The 17,834-nt window shown below is 53.9% G+C and overlaps 2 protein-coding genes across 21 annotated transcripts in view; both read right to left on the bottom strand.

The window, feature by feature from the left end:
- Positions 1-7,239: 7,239 nt before the first annotated feature.
- Positions 7,240-17,834, bottom strand: part of MYO18A (myosin XVIIIA) — a 94,667-nt gene continuing 84,072 nt past the window's right edge. For 8 of the 20 annotated variants that reach the window (XM_045984514.1, XM_045984513.1, XM_045984515.1 and 5 more), the window contains 2 exons: positions 16,090-16,212; positions 7,240-9,042 (listed from right to left, as the gene is read on the bottom strand). In XM_045984514.1, coding sequence (XP_045840470.1) covers positions 8,898-9,042; positions 16,090-16,212 — 268 coding nt within the window. In that variant the 3' untranslated portion in view covers positions 7,240-8,897. The remainder of the gene's footprint in view (positions 9,043-16,089; positions 16,213-17,834) is intronic. The other 12 variants (XM_045984528.1, XM_045984526.1, XM_045984525.1 and 9 more) reach the window with 4 other exon arrangements.
- LOC123929175 (lisH domain-containing protein C1711.05-like) lies at positions 9,056-16,071 on the bottom strand. Its single transcript, XM_045984537.1, has one exon. The coding sequence runs from the start codon at positions 14,574-14,576 to the stop codon at positions 13,524-13,526; it is 1,053 nt and encodes a 350-aa protein (XP_045840493.1). The 5' UTR covers positions 14,577-16,071; the 3' UTR covers positions 9,056-13,523.

Below are 17,834 nucleotides of genomic sequence, written 5' to 3' on the forward strand. Positions count from 1 at the left end.
AGATTTGCTCAATGTTGATAACTGTTGAAACTGCTTGATAGACAAAGAAGTTCATTATATTATTCTTTTTACTTGTGTACAAAACATAATAAAGGGAGCTCCTTGAGCCTGTCTCCCTCCTTCCCTCCCTCCATCCCTCCTTTCCTTCCTTCCTTTCTCTTTTAGAGAAAGAATGAGGGAGAGAGAGTCTGAGCTGGGTGGGGGAGGGGACAGAGGGAGAGAGAGAATCTTAAGAAGGCTCCATGCTCAGTGCAGAGCCCAATATGGGGCTCTGTCTTTCCACCCTGAGATCATGATCTGGGCAGAAATCAAGAGTCTGAGGCTTAATGGACTGAGCCACTCAGGCGCCCCATCCTTGAGTGTTTTCTATATGCACCAGGGTAAGAACCACCCAGCCAGGCATTCAGCAGGAAAGGGGACACCATGACACCTCTGTGAGCACAACGGGACCCTAAATGATAGGTGAGGGTCCTGGCCACAAGCAGAGCTGCAGAAACCACTTGGGGGAAATGGTACCTGGCAGTTAGGGATGAAGCTGGGGATGGGGGGGGGGGCGTGCAAGGGTTCTCAGGCTTCTTCTCCAGCCAGCACAGCTTCTGAATTCCCATGCTCTGTGCCCCAAGGTGCGGGGGTGGGGAGTGATGGGGTGAAGGTGGGAGTGGGGGCGTGGGCTTCCTTGCTGGACCAAGGGGAGCCACCTGCCTGAGGCACCCGGAGCAAGAAGTCAGCTTCACTCCAATCTCAGTTCCCACCCTCTCCTGACTGACTCCACAGGAGCTGAATCCGCATCTCAGAGGGCACCCTCCCTTCCCCAACCGCCAGTCACCACTGCTTCCCCGCGCTGTCACTCCCTCGACGGGCTCATCTGCCTCTGCCAGGGAACATTAGCCCAGCTGACTTCATCAAGGAGGTGAGGGGAGGCAACACAAACCCACAGAAGACTGGGCACCCAGGCACCCACCCTCAAGGGCCGCTGGCAGAGCTGTCTGAGCTGCCGAGAGAGTCGCTGTAGCTCGGTCTCATTTGCATATCACTCCTTTAATGAACAATTCAAATGAATCCCGAATTTTAAGTTCTCTACTATCCGTGACTGGTTGGATGGCCTCCCGTTTGTCCCAGACATGGACCGACCACTCCCACGTTCTCCACGTGCTCTAGCGAGATAACTTCCTGCCCAGCGCAGGTGAATGACACCCCCCACCGCGTGCCCCTCCCACGCAGAACTCAGCCCCGCCCAGGTCCCCACCCCCACCTCCACCCGGCTGCACCACCGGTTCAGCATCAGGCTCCCTTTAGTGGGGGGGGGGGGGGGGTTCGATCTGTCTTCTCCGCTCCATTACCTTTCCCTGATGGCCTCCAGGGGCTGGGGAGGGGGGAGACGTGGAGGGGGTCTATTTAAAAGATTTTTGGAATCTGTGCCCGCGCATCACCCGCTGCCATGAGTTATTTCAGCGCCGATGTTTGTCTCGAGCTGATTATTCCAGCCTGAGAACAGGTGGAGCAGCCTGCGGTGGCTTATTCGTCAGCCAAGGCCATCTGTTCCCAACAAGCTGAGATTTGTAGCTGATTTCTACTGGGGAGCAAGGAGTGGGGGCGGGGAGGGAGAAGCTCATGCCCCCCCACCCCCACCCAGGGGACTAACTCCTCCTGGATCTTCTGCCATGCCCTTTCTAATACCTTTACCTTCTCATTTTCTCAGAAAACTCACTAGTCACTTGACTTTCTGAAAGAGCAAAAATAGTTTTTCCTTCAGGGCCTAAATCTTCTTAGATGGAGTCAGGTCTGAGAAGCACAAATCCATCCACCAGGCACAATATCCGGCCACTGAACCATGTCCACCCGCAGAGATCTTTAAAAAAAAAAAAAAAAAAAAGGTATACAACCATGACGCACATATCCTAAATGACCTTTGGACTCCTGGCTTCTCCTCACCCCACTGCACCAGTCCCTTCACCGACAAGCGGGCGTGAGTCTCCTTGCCTAAACCTGTCACCTGCTGCGCTCCAGGCTGCACGGGGAGGGGAACCGTCTAGATGCTCCCTCCCCCCTCCTTCCTCTCCCCTAAATACCCTGTTCAGGTTCCACCTTCCAATCTGCTCCTCTTCCAGCTTCTACTCTCAGCCCTGCCAAGAGATGCCTGCTGCTTTGAAAACGGCTTTCCCGGAGCAAAGGATCTAAGCGGTTTCTAAGAAGCTTTGCCACATTTGTTCCCCCCACCCCCAACCATCGGCTACTATTTCTATCTGTGAAATGCTGGGAAAGAAGCTACTCTTTAAAATCACACTAATATGACAATTTAGGGCCTTCTTTGGTGTTTGGCACAGACATACATCTGTAGGGACTTAAGAAAAACGATCTGAAAAGTTTATAAGTAGAGATACTTCATCTATAACCCATATCCTCAAATAAACCTATTCTAATTTTTAAAAAGATTTTACTTATTTATTTGAGAGAGAGAACGTGCAGGAGCAGGGGGAAGGGGCAAAGAGAGAAACAGTCCCCCTCCTCCTCCAGCAGAGAGCCCTCTGTGGGACTCAAACTCAGGCCCCCCAGAATCATGACCTGAGTGGAAGGCAGATGCTCAACCAACCGAGCCACCCCGGCGCCCAACCTGTTTCTGATTTTGAAGGCCCCTTCTGGGGTTTATCTATTTATTTGTGTTTTCACGTGTACCTTTGTCATAGGCACATGTCCTCTTAAGAACCCATTCATAGAGTTGTAAGACCGCCTCACTTTCTAGTTGGTTCTCTAGGCTTATTTTGCCAGTTCCTGGGAGCAGAAGCTCATTTTCTGTTATTCAGTCTTGCCCTGTTGGCTCAGTATGCGGCGTACCGGAAAGAGCAGCTTCCACAGAGGAGCTCTAGGGCTTTCAGAGGCTGGCCGAGAGTTCTGTGTTTCTAGAAACTTCAAGGGCAGTGCCACTCCCTGGGGTAACTCTTCCTTGCTCTCCCGAGGATAGTACTCCTACAGGGGAAGGAAGCAGCCCTCAAGAAAAGGTACCAACCTGCTACTGCCACTGCCACCTGTCTGTCCCCAGGACTGAATCTGAGCCATAAGGCCTATTTCACTGCACACAATTTTGCATTTGCCTGATTACCAGTCATTGATCTGTCTTTCAGAGACATAATATTTCCAAGGCTATTGGCCGCATCTTCTCATACCAGAATGTGTGTGTGTGTGTGTGTGTTTAAACTACTTTTTTGATTCTCTGCTTTCAAATTCCCTAGCGTCCTCTTTTCCCGAAATCCATTTGCTTCTTTTCCTAATCTAGTCAGATCATAGATGTGGCACAAAACATATAAAAATTTATTAAAATGTGGAAACTCTTTGACTCTTAAGCCACCTCAAATAGAATTTGTCTGGATGGTGTCGAACCTTAATATCCTTTTTGAGGTTTTTTTTTTGTTGTTGTTGTTGTTGTTTTTGTAAATCTGTCACTGCTGACTTTTGATATCTAAAGCAAATTCTATCTGCACATTTAAGTATTCCACTGGGAGATTTATGTCACTGACTTCAATTGCAAAGCACACATCCTTTTTTGGAATCTCCCTCATGTATATGACCCATCACTGGGGTTTACACTACAAAAGACTCAATTTCTCGGTGAAATTCCTTCTAAACAAATCTAGCATCCTTGTTAACTCCAAAATGACTATTGGTCTGGAAATCACTCCTCCCAGATCCAATCCCAGAGAACGGTCTGGATTTTTCCGTTATGCTGTAATGAAATTAGACTGAGAGAAATATAGCTTAATATATGCATTCCGGGCCATGTGGAGCTGTTACTCATATTGTTGGCACCATATGCACGAAGCACAGAATGTGATAATGTATGGAGGGTGCTCTGAAAATTGTAAGGAGCAACAGAAATGTAAGGTTGACATTTCCCCCCAAAATGCCAAGAAGTGTTTCTTTATTTAGGCCAAGCTTTGATGAATACCAGGCACACAGTGATTAAAGATGAGGAACATGATAATGATTCCTGGGATTCTCCCGACTCCCTTTATCCCCTGACAAGGCCAGAAGAGCTGGGAGACACCTGGCCCCTTGCTGGAACCAAGCTGTTAGGAGACACATCCCCTCTTTGAGCCTCAGGGAGAGGACACTGCATGGTTGTGACAAAGGTTAGAAGACACAGTAAATGCTCAGCAAATGGGAACATAATAAGTAGGTGCTCAGCAAAATGGGAATTATTGTTGATTTTGTCATCCTCCTCATCCTTGTTTCACAATGACAGGGGGGAAATAGCACCCTTCATTCCCAGCTTCTACCAAGGACCTCCAAGAGCCCTCAAAGAGGGGGTACACAGTATGTTGGGCTGAGGGAGGAGACGGGTCCTCACGCAGAGGGAATCCTTGAAGGACAAGGCCGATAGGCTCGGCCCCAGTCAACTGCTCTAAGAACATTTGAATGCTGGCCGCGGCTTCCTGGCCTTGGCCTCCGGGAGGTGCGGAGGTGCCGGAAGACCCTTCAGGCGGGGGCGGGGTCCCGGTCATGCAAATAAGATATGAATATGCTAATACACGGCTCCCAGCGAATAGGAGGGCGCCTTCCCGGACTGGCAGAGCTTGGGGGGTGGGACCGAGAGGACACGAAGAGGACGCGGAGGTGCCTCTGGTCTGCTGGACAGGAACCAACCCCAGACAGACAGACTCCCACCGCTGGGGTGGCAGCCAGAAGCAGCAGCAGGCAAGGACAAATGACCATAGGCTGGTCTGGAATGTGTTGCTATGTAGGTGAGGAAGAGTTTCAACCTCCTTGAGAACCAGCTCAGAGGAAATGAAAGGGGAACAGAAGGCTGATGGTTAGATTTAAGGCAGCACTTTCTCCCAAGGATGACAGTGGGGCCCTTTGTTCAGTGACAAGGCAGGCAGGCTGTGGATTCAGCCCCCTTCCTCCCACGTGGGAGGCCCTTGGGAACGCGGCTCCCTCTAGTCCCACAGGGCCCACCGTGGAGGACAGGAATGAATGACTTTGAAAAGTCCCCACCATTCAGGTAGGAGATCCTTTCCCCCCATGGGCCCTCTGGGCTCTTCGTGGAGGATGAGGACAGCAGACGGGCTGGCTCTGGGGCCCGGAGGGGAAAGCAGCAGTCATGGCATCTCTTGCAACACGCTCACTGCCAAATTGATTCAAATTGGCTTGGATATGAACATATGATTAAAGGAGCGGCGTGATTCATTTATCAGGAGAGATTAAAGAGCGGCATCTGCGCAGCCTAGCTGGGGGACAATTAAGGAGCAAATCGCTAAGTGTCTGTGCCACCAGGCATGGGGGCGGGGCATGGGTGGGGGGACAACTAGGATAATCTGCCAAGGGGACACAGGACAAAAGGAGGTAGTTCAGGAGTCACTGCGGGCCGCTATCATCTCTGGGCATTGACTGGGTACCACGGGGAGCCTCGCTGGGCTTTGGTCCTCACCTCTCATCCAGAAGTCAGAGCAGTCCTGAGGGTCTGAAATTGAAGAGGAGAAAATGTCGAGGCACCTTTGAGCCTGGTACAGGCATAGATCTGCTGCCTGTTTTGGGAGAATCCTTTATATCTTAGGGACCAGAGTTGGCATGAGTGTACAGGGGAGGGTGGGAGCTTATAGACCTCTGAAGGCACACCCAAAAGGAAGTTGGGCTTTGAGGGCCCTCTGCTCCCGGACTTCTCTGGGGAGTTGGTGCTGAGGGCATGGCCTCTGTCCCAGCCTGGAGCCTAGCACCTCAGGCCAAGGGGCTTTGCTGCAACTTGAAGTGTTGGTCATGATAGGCTGTGTCTGGCTTCCTTAGGCAACCTGTGGAGATCCCTACCACTACCCATCTTTCCCTGCCTCAGGGCCTTTGCTTAAGCTCTTCCTTTTTTCCAGTACACCTGTGGAAGTACAAGCCTTTCTTCAAGCCCCAGCTCAAAATACCAGCTTTTAGAAGCTTTCCCATCCTCCTCCACCTGAAACTCCTCTCCCAGACTCCCCCCATAATATGTGCAAAGCAACTTCTTTCTCCTTCTGTTAGGTCTCATGTAATTATTTCCAAGTGGGTCTGCCCCAATCCATGAGCCCCTAGACAACAAACGCTATGATTTACATCTTTCTACTCATGCAAAGCTTGCACATACATATTAGTAAGTACCTATTTTGTATGTCTATCTTCTTCACTAGAAAATCTACTTTACGAAGGAAAGAAACTCATCGGTCCCCAGTGCTTAGAATAGGGCCTAGGTCACAGCAAGCAGTTATGACATATGTGTTGAGTGAATGAATCAATGAATAATATAACTTTCGGACTTGAGCAAAGCCCTCTGCCCCAGACTACTGTCGGCATCGGTATATACTGATGATGGTCTTTCTGGTTAACCAAAGGCCTGAGTCAGTGTGGATCAACAGATTTGGAATCTTGTCTGCAGACGGGAGGGATGTGGTCACAGTAGTTCCTGGGAGAAACAGAAAATGCACCCACCTATTTGAAAGCATGAGTAAAAGATGAATATGAGGAGACAACAGTTAAAAGAAAAAAAGGAACTTTACTTTTATTACCTTCTCTACTCAACCAGGGGAGGGGGAGCAGTGGAGGCAGGAAGACTCTTTCATTCAAGATGGACCCATTTTACACTCCTCTCCCAGTCATTCTGGAGGACTTTCCTCACTCCTTCTCTTTCTTGACCCTTTCTGGGTGGCTGACATCACCAGAGCCTTGGCGTTAGGGCTGTCTCATACCCTTTTCTGCCTTCCTGTACAAACCAGGGGAGCCTGATTGACCAGTTATAAAAAAAACTTTGTGTGTGCAGGGATTATAACTGGTCACATTACAGAAGGTAGAGGACTAGGAGGAGTCATTTGTTTTTTGCCCTTTTGCAAGAGCTGTCTCTTAGCTGTCAGTGAGCAGACCAAGCGTCGATGGAGGCATGAGGGCAGAGACTGAACAGGGCAGAGAAGCCAGAACTCCCAGCCTACTCAAGTTGCCCTGTGGCCAATGGGGCTGGGGGCCAGAGAGAGTTCTGCCATGTTTGGTCAGGAAGTCTTATTTGGAATGACTAAAATTAAACCTAAAACTTTTTTCTAGTAAGGACTTGCATCCCTCAAACAAACAAAAAATCTCTGTAATTGGTGAGATTTAATAATCAGAGAGACCTTGGGGGCGCCTGGGTGGCTCAGTGGGTTAAAGCCTCTGCCTTCGGCTCAGGTCATGATCTCAGGGTCCTGGGATCGAGCCCCGCATCGGGCTCTCTGCTCCGCAGGGAGCCTGCTTCCTCCTCTCTCTCTACCTGCTTCTCTGCCTAGTTGTGATTTCTCTCTGTTAAATAAATAAAATATTAAAAAAAAATAATCAGAGAGACCTTAACATTTCTGAGTGGAGACTAAGGAGAGGATGTGGCAAGGATGGCTCACTGATTACAATTTGCAGGCTCTTAAAAGGCGGTGTTTGTCTTCCTGGACCAACCTTCTCATCCTACTAGCTTTGCCTGCCCCAAATGACCTTCCAAAAAGCTTTGAGTATACTGATCTGGTGTGGGAGTAGACCAGTGACCTGGGCGCTTCCCCCCCGTCCCCACCAGAATCCTGACTCTGTTCCCCAGGGACCACCCAGGACTTAACCTGAGCCTGAAGGAACAGGCAGGAAAATTGGCAGAGCCAGGAGGAAAAGGACATTTATTTCCATACATCAGGTAAACGGGGAAGAGAGAGCACAGCCCAATGAGTACAAACCAATTGCAGGGGGGGGCGGGGGCGGCGGGGGACAGCGGATGAGAGCGGCACCAGGCACTGCCCTCGGGCCCCCAAGTCTGGTGGCATTGGCGGGATGACCTTTAGTGTTGGGGCTGGGACTGTCAGGCCACATGTGGTCATGTCTAGGGTAAGTGTGTGGGGACAGGACAACTGGAGGAAGAAAAATGACTCCGGCTCAGGACACCGGTGGAGGCTTGTGTCTAATACATATCACTACTGACCCAAACCCCCATCTTCAGTTTTTCTGATCACGAGCCCTCCACCCGCGGCCTTCCCTCTCCAGCTGGGCCTATGGTCCAGGCAACTAAGACAGAGCGGCAGGGAAGCAGCGCTCGGATAGGCCCCAACCTGGTGTGGGTGGAATGGGTTTAGTCTTAAATAGGTCATTGCACTTAACACTGATGAGACAGAGGGGGTGGGCCTGGAAGTGCCAGATGGGACCGAGGCACCCTTGTCCGTGCAGGCTGGCTCAACCCGTACCCAGAAGCACCTGAGAGCCCCTCCCCAGGCTGACCGAAGAATCCGGCTCCGGCTCCGTTCACCGGTCTCTCCAGCTGCACAGAGAAAGGACCGCTCTCGGAGAAACGAAGATGGAGATGAGATTCCCCTAGTCATTCCCGCAAACTCCAGCTGCCATCACGGACCCCTCCCACTCTCAGGGATGCAGCTGTGATGGAGAGGTTGGGTATTTAAATTAAAAGTAAAAAGACAGCAGGCACTGAGAAGAGAAAGCCCTCACCCCAAGCCAGGGGCTGTGGGGAGGAGGGGCAGTAGGGAGGAATGGCTGTTCCTGCCCCCAACTCCTCCCCGTGGACCCAGCAACCTAGTGTCCCAGCAGGCAATGTGTCCACCGTCCCTGAGCAGGGGGCTGAGATGGAGGTCAGCTTGCTGGCTCCATGCAGTGCCAAAGCCACCTGCCACTGCCCACAGCATGTGGCATTTTGGAGGCAGAAGGAGCAAAAAGTTCTCTTTTCAGGAACTCCTCTCTGCCCTGCCCACCCCCCACCTCTTCCATGTGGAGATGTCAGACACCCGCAGCGTGGAAAGCCCCCCAGACCTGGGGGGGCGGGTGTTTCCCATGCGGGTCAGCAGTCTGGTAGGGGAGACCTGTGCCCTGCCACTTCCTGGGAGAGGCGCCGTGGCAGCAGAGGCCCAGGGGGTACGAGAGGTACAGACCACTCCCCTGGGCTATGCGTTGGTCTCTGTCGGTCTGGCCTCTGTGTCGCTGTCACTCAGATAGTTATGGGAGTATCGTGGCCTGGAGGTGCTGTCCAAAGGGTCGTGCTCATCATCTGACCGGTCAGGGGCAAGGGACTTCCAGTAGCTGGTAGGGCTGCGGGGGAGAGAGGAGCAAGGTCATGGTGGAAAGATGCCCTTAAACCTTCAGCACCAAAGCCTTTGGGTCTGGGGAGGCTCCCACAACCCCGTCACATCATTCTTCAAAAGCCACAAATTGAGAGGTGACTCCAGTCCCTCACATCCCCGGAAGACACACAGAGTAGAGAGAGAAAGGAGAGCACTGTCTTGATTTCGAAAAGCTCTGAAATTCCCTGGAAAGCAATGCCGTAGAGCTGTGGGTCTCAACCTAAGAATGGGCAGCAGACTCCTGTGTCCTTCCCCCCGAGAAATTTTGATTTGTTAGCTTTTGGGTGGAACCGAGGAATTCTGCATTTTCAATTCTTCCCCAGAAGACTCTGATGCTGGTGGTCCATGGACCACACTGACTTGGAGACTGGGGGTCGGTAACCTCACCCCTAACCAGGATTCCTTCTGAGAGGAAGGGTCTTTCCCCACTGGATACTCCCAGACCTTAATCCTTTCTCTTCATTGTTTTCCTAAGGCCTGTGAGCATTTCTGCCCTTGACCGTGGCATCATCTACTCACCGCAAGGGAAGGAGGCTCAGGATGTAGGGACTGGCTAGAATTCTGCTTCAGGCTGGCATCGTTGTCCCTTTCTTGGTACCGTAACCCAATCCTACAGAGTTTTCATCGGGCCTCCAGCTTCCTCTCACCACGATGGGAAGGATAATTATCCCCTGGATGGGGCAGGCTCATGGCATTGAGCAAGGACAGAAATCTCTTGCTCCAGTTATCTTTTTTCCTTCTTTCCCAAAGCCTTAGAGCCGCCTGCCCTTGCCCCTCCCACCTCTGCTGCCTTCACTGGTTCAAGTGCACCATAATTTCAACACTGAACAAAATGCAGCCCAGACTGTGTCCCCTCTCCCCCCGCCCCCCCTCCCCAGGGCCCTGCACCCAGAGTCTCTGCCCAGTGCGCTCCCAGGGACACAGCTCTGCCTCCCGATCCTAGAGAGCTTTCCCTAGGATAAACAGGAATTCCATGATCCCTCTGCCCCCAACTCTAAGAATCTGATGGGGGACCTTGTTTACTGGCCCCTTTGAAGTTCTTCCATCCCCAAACCGAAAGAGGAGGAAACAGGGTTCTGCAAGAAAGACCCACATTCTTAGCTTTTCCAACGGTGTTGGGAGGAAAGGGTTTGGCTATGGAGTACTTCCTGTGTGTGACACTGTCCCGGGCACTCTGGACACCCATCTTACTCTTCACGATAACCCTATGAAATGTCACCAGGAAGCTGGTTCAAAGAGAGGAAGGTTCTGGCTCAAGGTCACATAGCCAGTATGGAAATTTGAACTTGGACTCTTAGACCTCAAAGCCTTTCGCTGACTCCACCCTGTTGCTAGATGAGGTGACCTGAAGAGAAAACACAACCAAACCTGAATGTTCCCTGCCCTCCTGGGTGAGAGCCCAGGGGGTATGTAAAGATAGCCCCCCACCCCGTGTCTCCCTGGGGAGAAGGAAGAGCCTGATAGAATACATGTTCAATTATGCAGAATGGTTCAGGAATGGGGCAATTTGGTTAATAGTTATCATATTTCTCATGAATGTATTACCATTTTTAAAGGAATCAGAATAGCACAAAACACATTTCATACAAACTAGACTGAACGTAAATGAGTCTTACTTTGATGGGCCAAAGGCACTTAAGGACTCTAGGGTGTCTCAGGGACAAAATTATAAAGCTCAATGATGACTGTGCAACATAGAAAAAATTGGGGTTATTTTAGCTTTTCAGTTGTTTGAATTCTAAATTAGTGGGAGCCTGGTTTTATTTTCAATTTTTTGGACAGAATTTCTGGGCACCCAAGTGCGAAGGTCTGCTGTTGGGCAAAGGACTTTGTGGAAAAACAGTAGGGTTATTTTGGGGGGAGGGAGATGGGGGGCTAGGCAGATGCCAGGACTGCGACCCAGATGCCGACAGGCATTGCCGGGTAGGGCCAATCTGAGCTCTTTTCCATTCCCGCACCTCTCCTGAGTTGGGCTGAGGCCCCCACTCCCACATTCCTGTGATTGCCAAGCAGACAGACGCCTGGATAAATGACAGCCAGGTTTTGACACGGCTCCATCCGAGTGCTGGGCAAGCGGCAGAGGTAGCCGGAGAGGGGAGCCAATGCCATGCTCCTCTGCCCTGCTCCGCATCTAGGTAGCCGGGCGTGCTACAAGCCAGGCTCCTTTGTGGCCTCTGGAGCCACAGCTGTGGAGTCAACAGCCAGCGCCTTGCTCCCTCCCCAGGGCAAGAGTCAGGGCTGGCAATGTGAACACTTTAACAAAATTGTTCAAAAAGCTTTCCTCCCCACAAGCCAGCGTCTCCTGCACAACGCTGTCACAAGCAATTTGGTGTATGAGCTAATTTCTGCTGGGCAAGCCCAGGGTGGCAGCCCCCTCCCCTTGCCTTTGCTACGGATGAGCTTGCCTTCGGAGTTCTCGCTGGTCCCTGTCGCCAGATGGGAAGCTAAGCCACTGCTCTGCTCCTGGCCCCCATGCTTGGCAGTTTAACTACCCAAAGACAGCTCGCACTGAGCCCAGCCAGACCCTCCCTTCCCCGGCCCTTCTCTGGCTGGCTCAGTATTGGCCAACTGGCTTCTGGCTTGGGGCCCACTCTCCCGGCTGTGAATCCAATCCTCTTGGGTGGTGGTGTGTAGGGTTTCGGGACTACTCCTGCTTTCCTGGTGGACAAGAGGAACTGTGCAGGTGGCTGGGGTAAGAAACAGGCTTTTTTGTTGTTGTTGTTCTTGCTGGTCATAGGATCAAGGGTGATGTTAGGCTGAGAGCATTGGGTCTGATGCTGGGCAGCGTGCGATGGCCCAGCTAGGCCTGGGTCTCTCTCCCTCTCCAGGCAGGGGTGAGGTACCCAGAAGGGCCTGGCCTACCAACTGACTTCCTGTGCTGGGGGAGGAAGGCACTCGGCAGGGCTGCCAAGGGGAAGGGTGAGGCAGTAGACTTGATACCGTGACTCCTGTCTTTTCTGACAATAGTTCCCTAGTGCAACCCAGATGCTCCCTGCTCTTCCCAGAGCACCCTGCAATCATCAGCCACATGGGGGAAACGACAGGGCCTGTGCTGAGCCCAGGGGCTTGGTTTCAGAGCAGCTCAGGATCTGAGGAGTCTGAGATGGCGATGAGCCTGGTCTGGGTTTAAATTCTGCCCTCTCTGCACCATCCCCTTAATCCCATCCCATCACCCATCTCCAAATCACTGCAGGTAACATTCACTCCTACCTGTCCATTTCTTAAAACATAACTGATCCCTTTGGAGAGAATTCTGCTCAATCAGTGTACCTGCCCGGGTGCCCATGGCACGAGAGGCCCACAGGCGTGCGACAGGTGTGTTAGTTCATGCAGTGGCCATGCTCCAGGGGGCGGCACTCTGGGGTCACATCTCCTGGGAAGCAGCAAGTTTGCCCTGGGAGGTACCATGCTGAAAACAGCTTCACATAACCAGGGTGATCCAAATGTCACCACCCACCAGGGAAACTGGCAACAATGGGATTCCAGTGAGTCAGTCTTTGCGCCTTTCTTCTGAGACGGGGGTGTGGGCATAAAGGGCCTAACTGCTAGATCTCCCTTCCCACAGAGAGAAGGCCGGGGGAGGCAGGAGAGCCAGGAGGGGTCTGTCAGTCAGCAGCTGCTAATTTCTATTCATTATTACTTTTTAAGATGTGCTGAGATGAGGTGCCGCCCATGTGTGGGCTTCAGGTGGGAGGGCTGGGGAGGGAGTCAGGCACCTCGGGGTGTGATGTAGGGTGTGGTACTGTGGGGGCTGCGGCCCTGGGGAGCCTTGCACTCTGAGGCTTGAGATGTGCGCCAGGGAGGAAGGTGGCTTTGCAGGGCAGGGGAAAGCCGAGCCAGAGAGGCCTCAAAATAGATGACGGCTACCAGTGCACCAGCTCACACCCGGGAGGGAAGCAAGAGCCCTTTCCCGGGAACAGCCTGTTGGGGCATCAGTGCTGCCAGGCATGCGCAGCAAACCTGGCATCCCCGTGCTCTGCCCTGGGCTGTGTGGAGGAGCGGTCAAGGGCAAGTTGAATAGCCTCCATTCAGATCCCAGCAACATCACTTCCCAGCTGTGTGACCTGTGACCGTGGCAAGTGACTTCACTTCCTCGAGCCTCGGTTTTCTCTCCTGTAAAAAGTGGGGCTCATCCGGCCTTGGTTATGGAGTTAGCACGAGGATTAGGTGCACACAGTGTGGTGAGTATCTAGGGGGGGCCCTGGCCCTCAGCAGGGACTTAGTAAGTGTAAGCAACCGTCCTCCACAGGATCAGTCTGGGGGGGCACGGGGCTCAGGATGACTAACCGGCCCTACTCTCCAAGGTGGGAGCCAGAAGGCTCCCTGAGGCCAGGCGTGTCCGACAGGACCGAAGCAGAGGCCTCCGTGGGGGCGGGCCAGGTGGGGGCATGTTAGTTCACACCGAGCGGCACACTCCATGCCCCACGCCAGCTGCCACCTACTGCCGTGCTAGTCGCTCTCGGGCCGGTACAGGTACCGCATCATCAGGCTGTCCACCTCCTTCTTGCGCTTCTTCTCCTCCTTCCGAGACTGCCGGGACTGCCGGCCCGCGGCCTCCTCGTCTTCGGCAGCAGGGCCCTTCTTCACGCTGGAGCGGCTGTGGCCTGACACCGTAGAGCCGCTGGAGCTGGACGAGGACTCCGACTCGGTCTCCGTTCTCTTCCTCCTCGATCTGGATTTCTTCTTGCCCTTGCGCGAGCGCCCCTTCTTCCGCCGCCTGGGCTCCGAGGAGTCCTCGGAGCTGGAGCTGGAGCGGGAGCTGCTGCGTCTCCGGCTCCGGCCCTTGCGGCTGCTGCGGGAGCGGGAGACGTCAGCAGCGGAGGCCGAGCGGCGGATGCCGGCTGCCCGCTCTGGGAGGTCCAGCTGGGCGCTGCGGACGCTTTGGATGCTCTTCCGGTCATCCTCCTCTGAGTCGGGCTCCAGGCTGCTCCTCTGGAATGGGCGGGGTTTGAAGCTTAAGACCTCGTTGATTGCGGCCTCCAGGTCGGGGTCCAGGTAGGAGTGCCGGCTGACGGGGCGGATGCCAGCACCAAGGGGCTCATCCGTGGCCGAGGCCGAGACACGTGGTCGTGGTGGCACCGAAAGACTGCGGGCCGGCGCCGGATGGCTGTACTGGGAGTGGGCCTCGCTCAAGACCACACTGGCTCCGTCGTCCCACGCGTCCAGGCAGCTCTGGCCCAGGGACAGGCGGGAATCTGGGCTGTCTCGGCCCCGGCCCGAGGTGCGGCTCAAAGAAGGACTGAGGGTCCTGGACAGGGTGTCCAGCCGGGAGGCGCTGCGCCGGGAGATGGGGGAGCCTGAGAGCGAGAAGCTCATGGATGAGCGGGCCCCGTCCTCACCGGAGCCACGCCGTGTGGCCGAGGAGGCCCGGCTGGTGGGAGCAGAGACTGTGGAGGCCCGGTCGAAGTCTGAGCCCCACCGCTTCTCCAGCCCCCGGCCGGGGCGGCTCAGGGCCTCGGAGACGATGGAGCCGCACTCGTCTGGCTCCTCCCTGGGGCCCATGCGGGTCTTCCGGGGCGGCCTCTCCGGGGAGGCCGCCCTCTCACTCAGGGTGGTGAAGAGCGAGTCCTCATCCCCGGTGCCCCCGATGGAGTCCTTCAGGGTGAGCCGCTTCCGGTAGCTCAGGGAGCTCAGTGCCGAGGCCGGCCTCTCCTCCACCCCCTTGCCCTCTTTGCCAGAGGTGTTGAGGGCCGTTCTAGGGGAGGGAGGTGAGGCCGGGAAGAGAGAACCAGCAGTGGATTAGAAGCAGCGCAGATGGAATAAGAGAGGGAGAGAGAGAAAGAGAGAGAGGGAGAGGAGCCTGCATGAAACCCAGAGAATAAAGACACAGGGGGAGGGAGGAGACAGGAGGCAAAGGGAGCCACCAGCAGCACCCCAGCAAAGTGGCAGTGAGAGCATTGGAGGAAATGAAGCAAAATAATTTGCGTCAGTGAAAATAGCTTCATGGAGAATGTCATGTAAATTAGACCATTGTTCTATTTCATCACTTTTCCCCCTCTAAAACGTTTAGTTCAATTTATTTCATTGTCAACTACCTGGAGCCTTGTGCCGCGCAGTGGTGAACGGCAGTGGGGCGGGGAAGGCGGCATTATCTGCCATAACGAAATGTAGTTTGGCTGAATAAATTAAACCAATTAGAGGGGGCCGCTGGGTGCTGGTGGTGAGGGGCTGGACTTGGGAAGGGGCCTCAGGGGAGTGGGAGGAGGGGGGCGGGATTCCTTGTCCACCCAGCTTGCCTGCTGACTCTGGGAGGGCGTGGTGATCAGGATGGCTCTGAGTTGGGGAGAAAGTGCCAGGCGGGGGAGCCAGCAGGAGGCGCTGGCGCAGGGGACAGAGGATTACCCTTCCTGCTGCCATACTGGCTGGGGAAATGAGGGATGGGGACTGGGGAGCTGGATTCCAGGGGGAGCTATCTGTGTGATCACAAGACTGACTTGGCTGGACAGGAGGGGAAGGAGTTCCTTCAGTGGACGGGTGTGAGCAGGAAGCCTGGGGGTGGGGTGGGGAGGGGACATGGTGAAAAGATCAGAGGAAGGAGAGAATGGGGACAGGAAGAGAAATGTGGCTGTGATAAGCAAGTCAGGGGAACCGGTGCCTTTTCTGCTACTAGTCCTGTTAAGATTTCAGAGATCCAGAGCTGGCCTGAGACAGTCCTGTTGAGGGTCACGGGGTCCAGACACTCCTTATGCCCCATTCCCTTCTTGATTCTGGGGTCCAAACTTTCTGGTGGTTCAACCACTATTTGTTGAATGAATAAATGAGGATGAGGTCAAACCTACAGCAAACCAAAGGTCTGAGCCTGGTAGGAAACCGTTACCTAGGAAAAACAAGGGTGCACAGACCCCGAGTCTCCTGTGCTCATTCCACATGCTCGAGGCATGCCCGGGCCCCGTGTACATGTGCCAGGCAAGAGAGGCTGGTACCAGAGGCCTGGCCCCCTGGGACCGAGGCACTGCTCCTTTATCCTTGGCTTATGAGGTGGCTTTTCCCTCCCAGCTCGAGGCCATGTACTCACCTGGAACTCTTCAAGCTGCCGTCATCAGAAGCTGCCTTGGAAGGCCCCTTGTTTTTCGACAACCACGACTTGACCCCGTCGACGCGGTCCTCCAGCTCCGAGTCTACATCTGAGTCCCCCTCGCTGTGGGATGAGGAGGAGAAAGGTAGGAGAGGCCGGGGAGGAAGGGCTAAGCCGCGGCCCAGTGGGGAGCGCTGAAGGGGCCGCGGGTTGGCCCGGGGTGGGGGGGCAGGATGGCATGCACATCAGTGAGTCAGGGAGCAGAATGGGGAGGTTAGATGGGGCGCCCCATTCACGAGGACCCTGCCCCGCCCAGCAGGCCACACTCAGGACAGCCACCAAGAGGACCCTGAGGAGCATGGAGGACCTCCCATTCTACTTGTGGAGACAGACTGCTATCGAGCCAAATACTTCCAGTGAGGATGACAGGGAAACTGTCCATTTATGAGTTCCAGCGAAACGGCCACTGGTTAAAAAGAGGAGTCCGAGGCCCTATAGCTACTCGCTGAGGCCTATTCCATTTCTTGTCTGCCCACTCCCAGAAACGTGGCCACAACTGTGGCCATTTCCCACGCCTTCACCGTGAGAGCCAGATTGTAGGCCACGGGGCGGGGAAGAGGAGGGCATCATTATGCCTTCAGGTTAGCTTGAACTGGACGCCTCCCGGCTCGGCTGATGCTCCCGGCTCGGCTGATGGCAGCGCACCTGAGCGGGACTGACCAGATCTCAGACCCACCCTGTGACATCCCCGACCCTTAGGAAATAGAGAAGGACGAGGAGGGGGCATCCGCCATTTCCCGAGGTGCTGGCAATGGCTCTGGGATTCAAACTGTGTCCTGGAGATCCACCTGAGCCCTCAGAAAGTCCCAGACAATGGATCTGTCTATCCAAATCTCCTCTTCCCTCCCTCAGGCAGCCTCCTGCTCTCGCTTCCCAGTTGTGCATCTCGCCAAGCTGGCCTGAGCCCTCTCTACTGGCAGAAAAGCCCAAAGGAGTGAGAATCGGAGGCTGGAGTCCCGGCGACTCCTCTACAAAGCAGTGGGGACTTAGGGACAGCTTCTGAGTGAGAGTGTTCTAGAATTCTGCAAAATGTCTGCTCCCATATTCCCCTGCTATGGAGATGCTAAGGATTTCTCCTTGATATAAATTTCCTTTCATCTGTGTCAACAGGAGCAGCTCCCTTCCTGAATTATGTTCTTGAATAAACAGCCACATAGGCACGCGTGCGTGTTTGTGCACACAAGTGCGTTCTCGCTCTCAGTCTCCCTCTCTCACACACACACATACACACACACACACAGAGGAAACTGCCAGACTCCGTTCTGGAGACTGTGAGAGAGCATGACCCATGGGAGGGGAACAAAGAGGCATATTTTATGGGCTTCCATCAAACACAGAATTATAACAAAGATGAGGCTGGCTGATACCCCGGGTAAACAGGAGTTTAGCAGACATCCCCAAAACCACTAATGCAAGCCCCGTGCCTGTCCGAGCCCGGCAGATTTACTATGGTGCACCGGCCCCACGGAATGCCAGCACCACCTGATTTATACACCCACGCAAAAAACCTCCTTCTCCGGCTTCAGAACTCGTAATTTATCACCACCGTTCATAACCATATTGATTGCCTTTAGAAAGGAGGTTCTGTGTGCATCGCAAAATCTATGTCTACATGTTAAAAGTGTTTCTGTATAAATCTCCCTTAATACTGCACTGTTTACTGCTTTCATTAAGGTTATGGCAAT

Source organism: Meles meles, chromosome 18, assembly GCF_922984935.1.
Source record: "Meles meles chromosome 18, mMelMel3.1 paternal haplotype, whole genome shotgun sequence".
Lineage (NCBI taxonomy): Eukaryota > Metazoa > Chordata > Mammalia > Carnivora > Mustelidae > Meles > Meles meles.

What these genes read in the sequence shown, in the direction of transcription:
- LOC123929175 (XM_045984537.1), bottom strand. Translation starts at nt 14,576, where the DNA reads ATGGGCCCCAGGGAGGAGCCAGACGAGTGCGGCTCCATCGTCTCCGAG.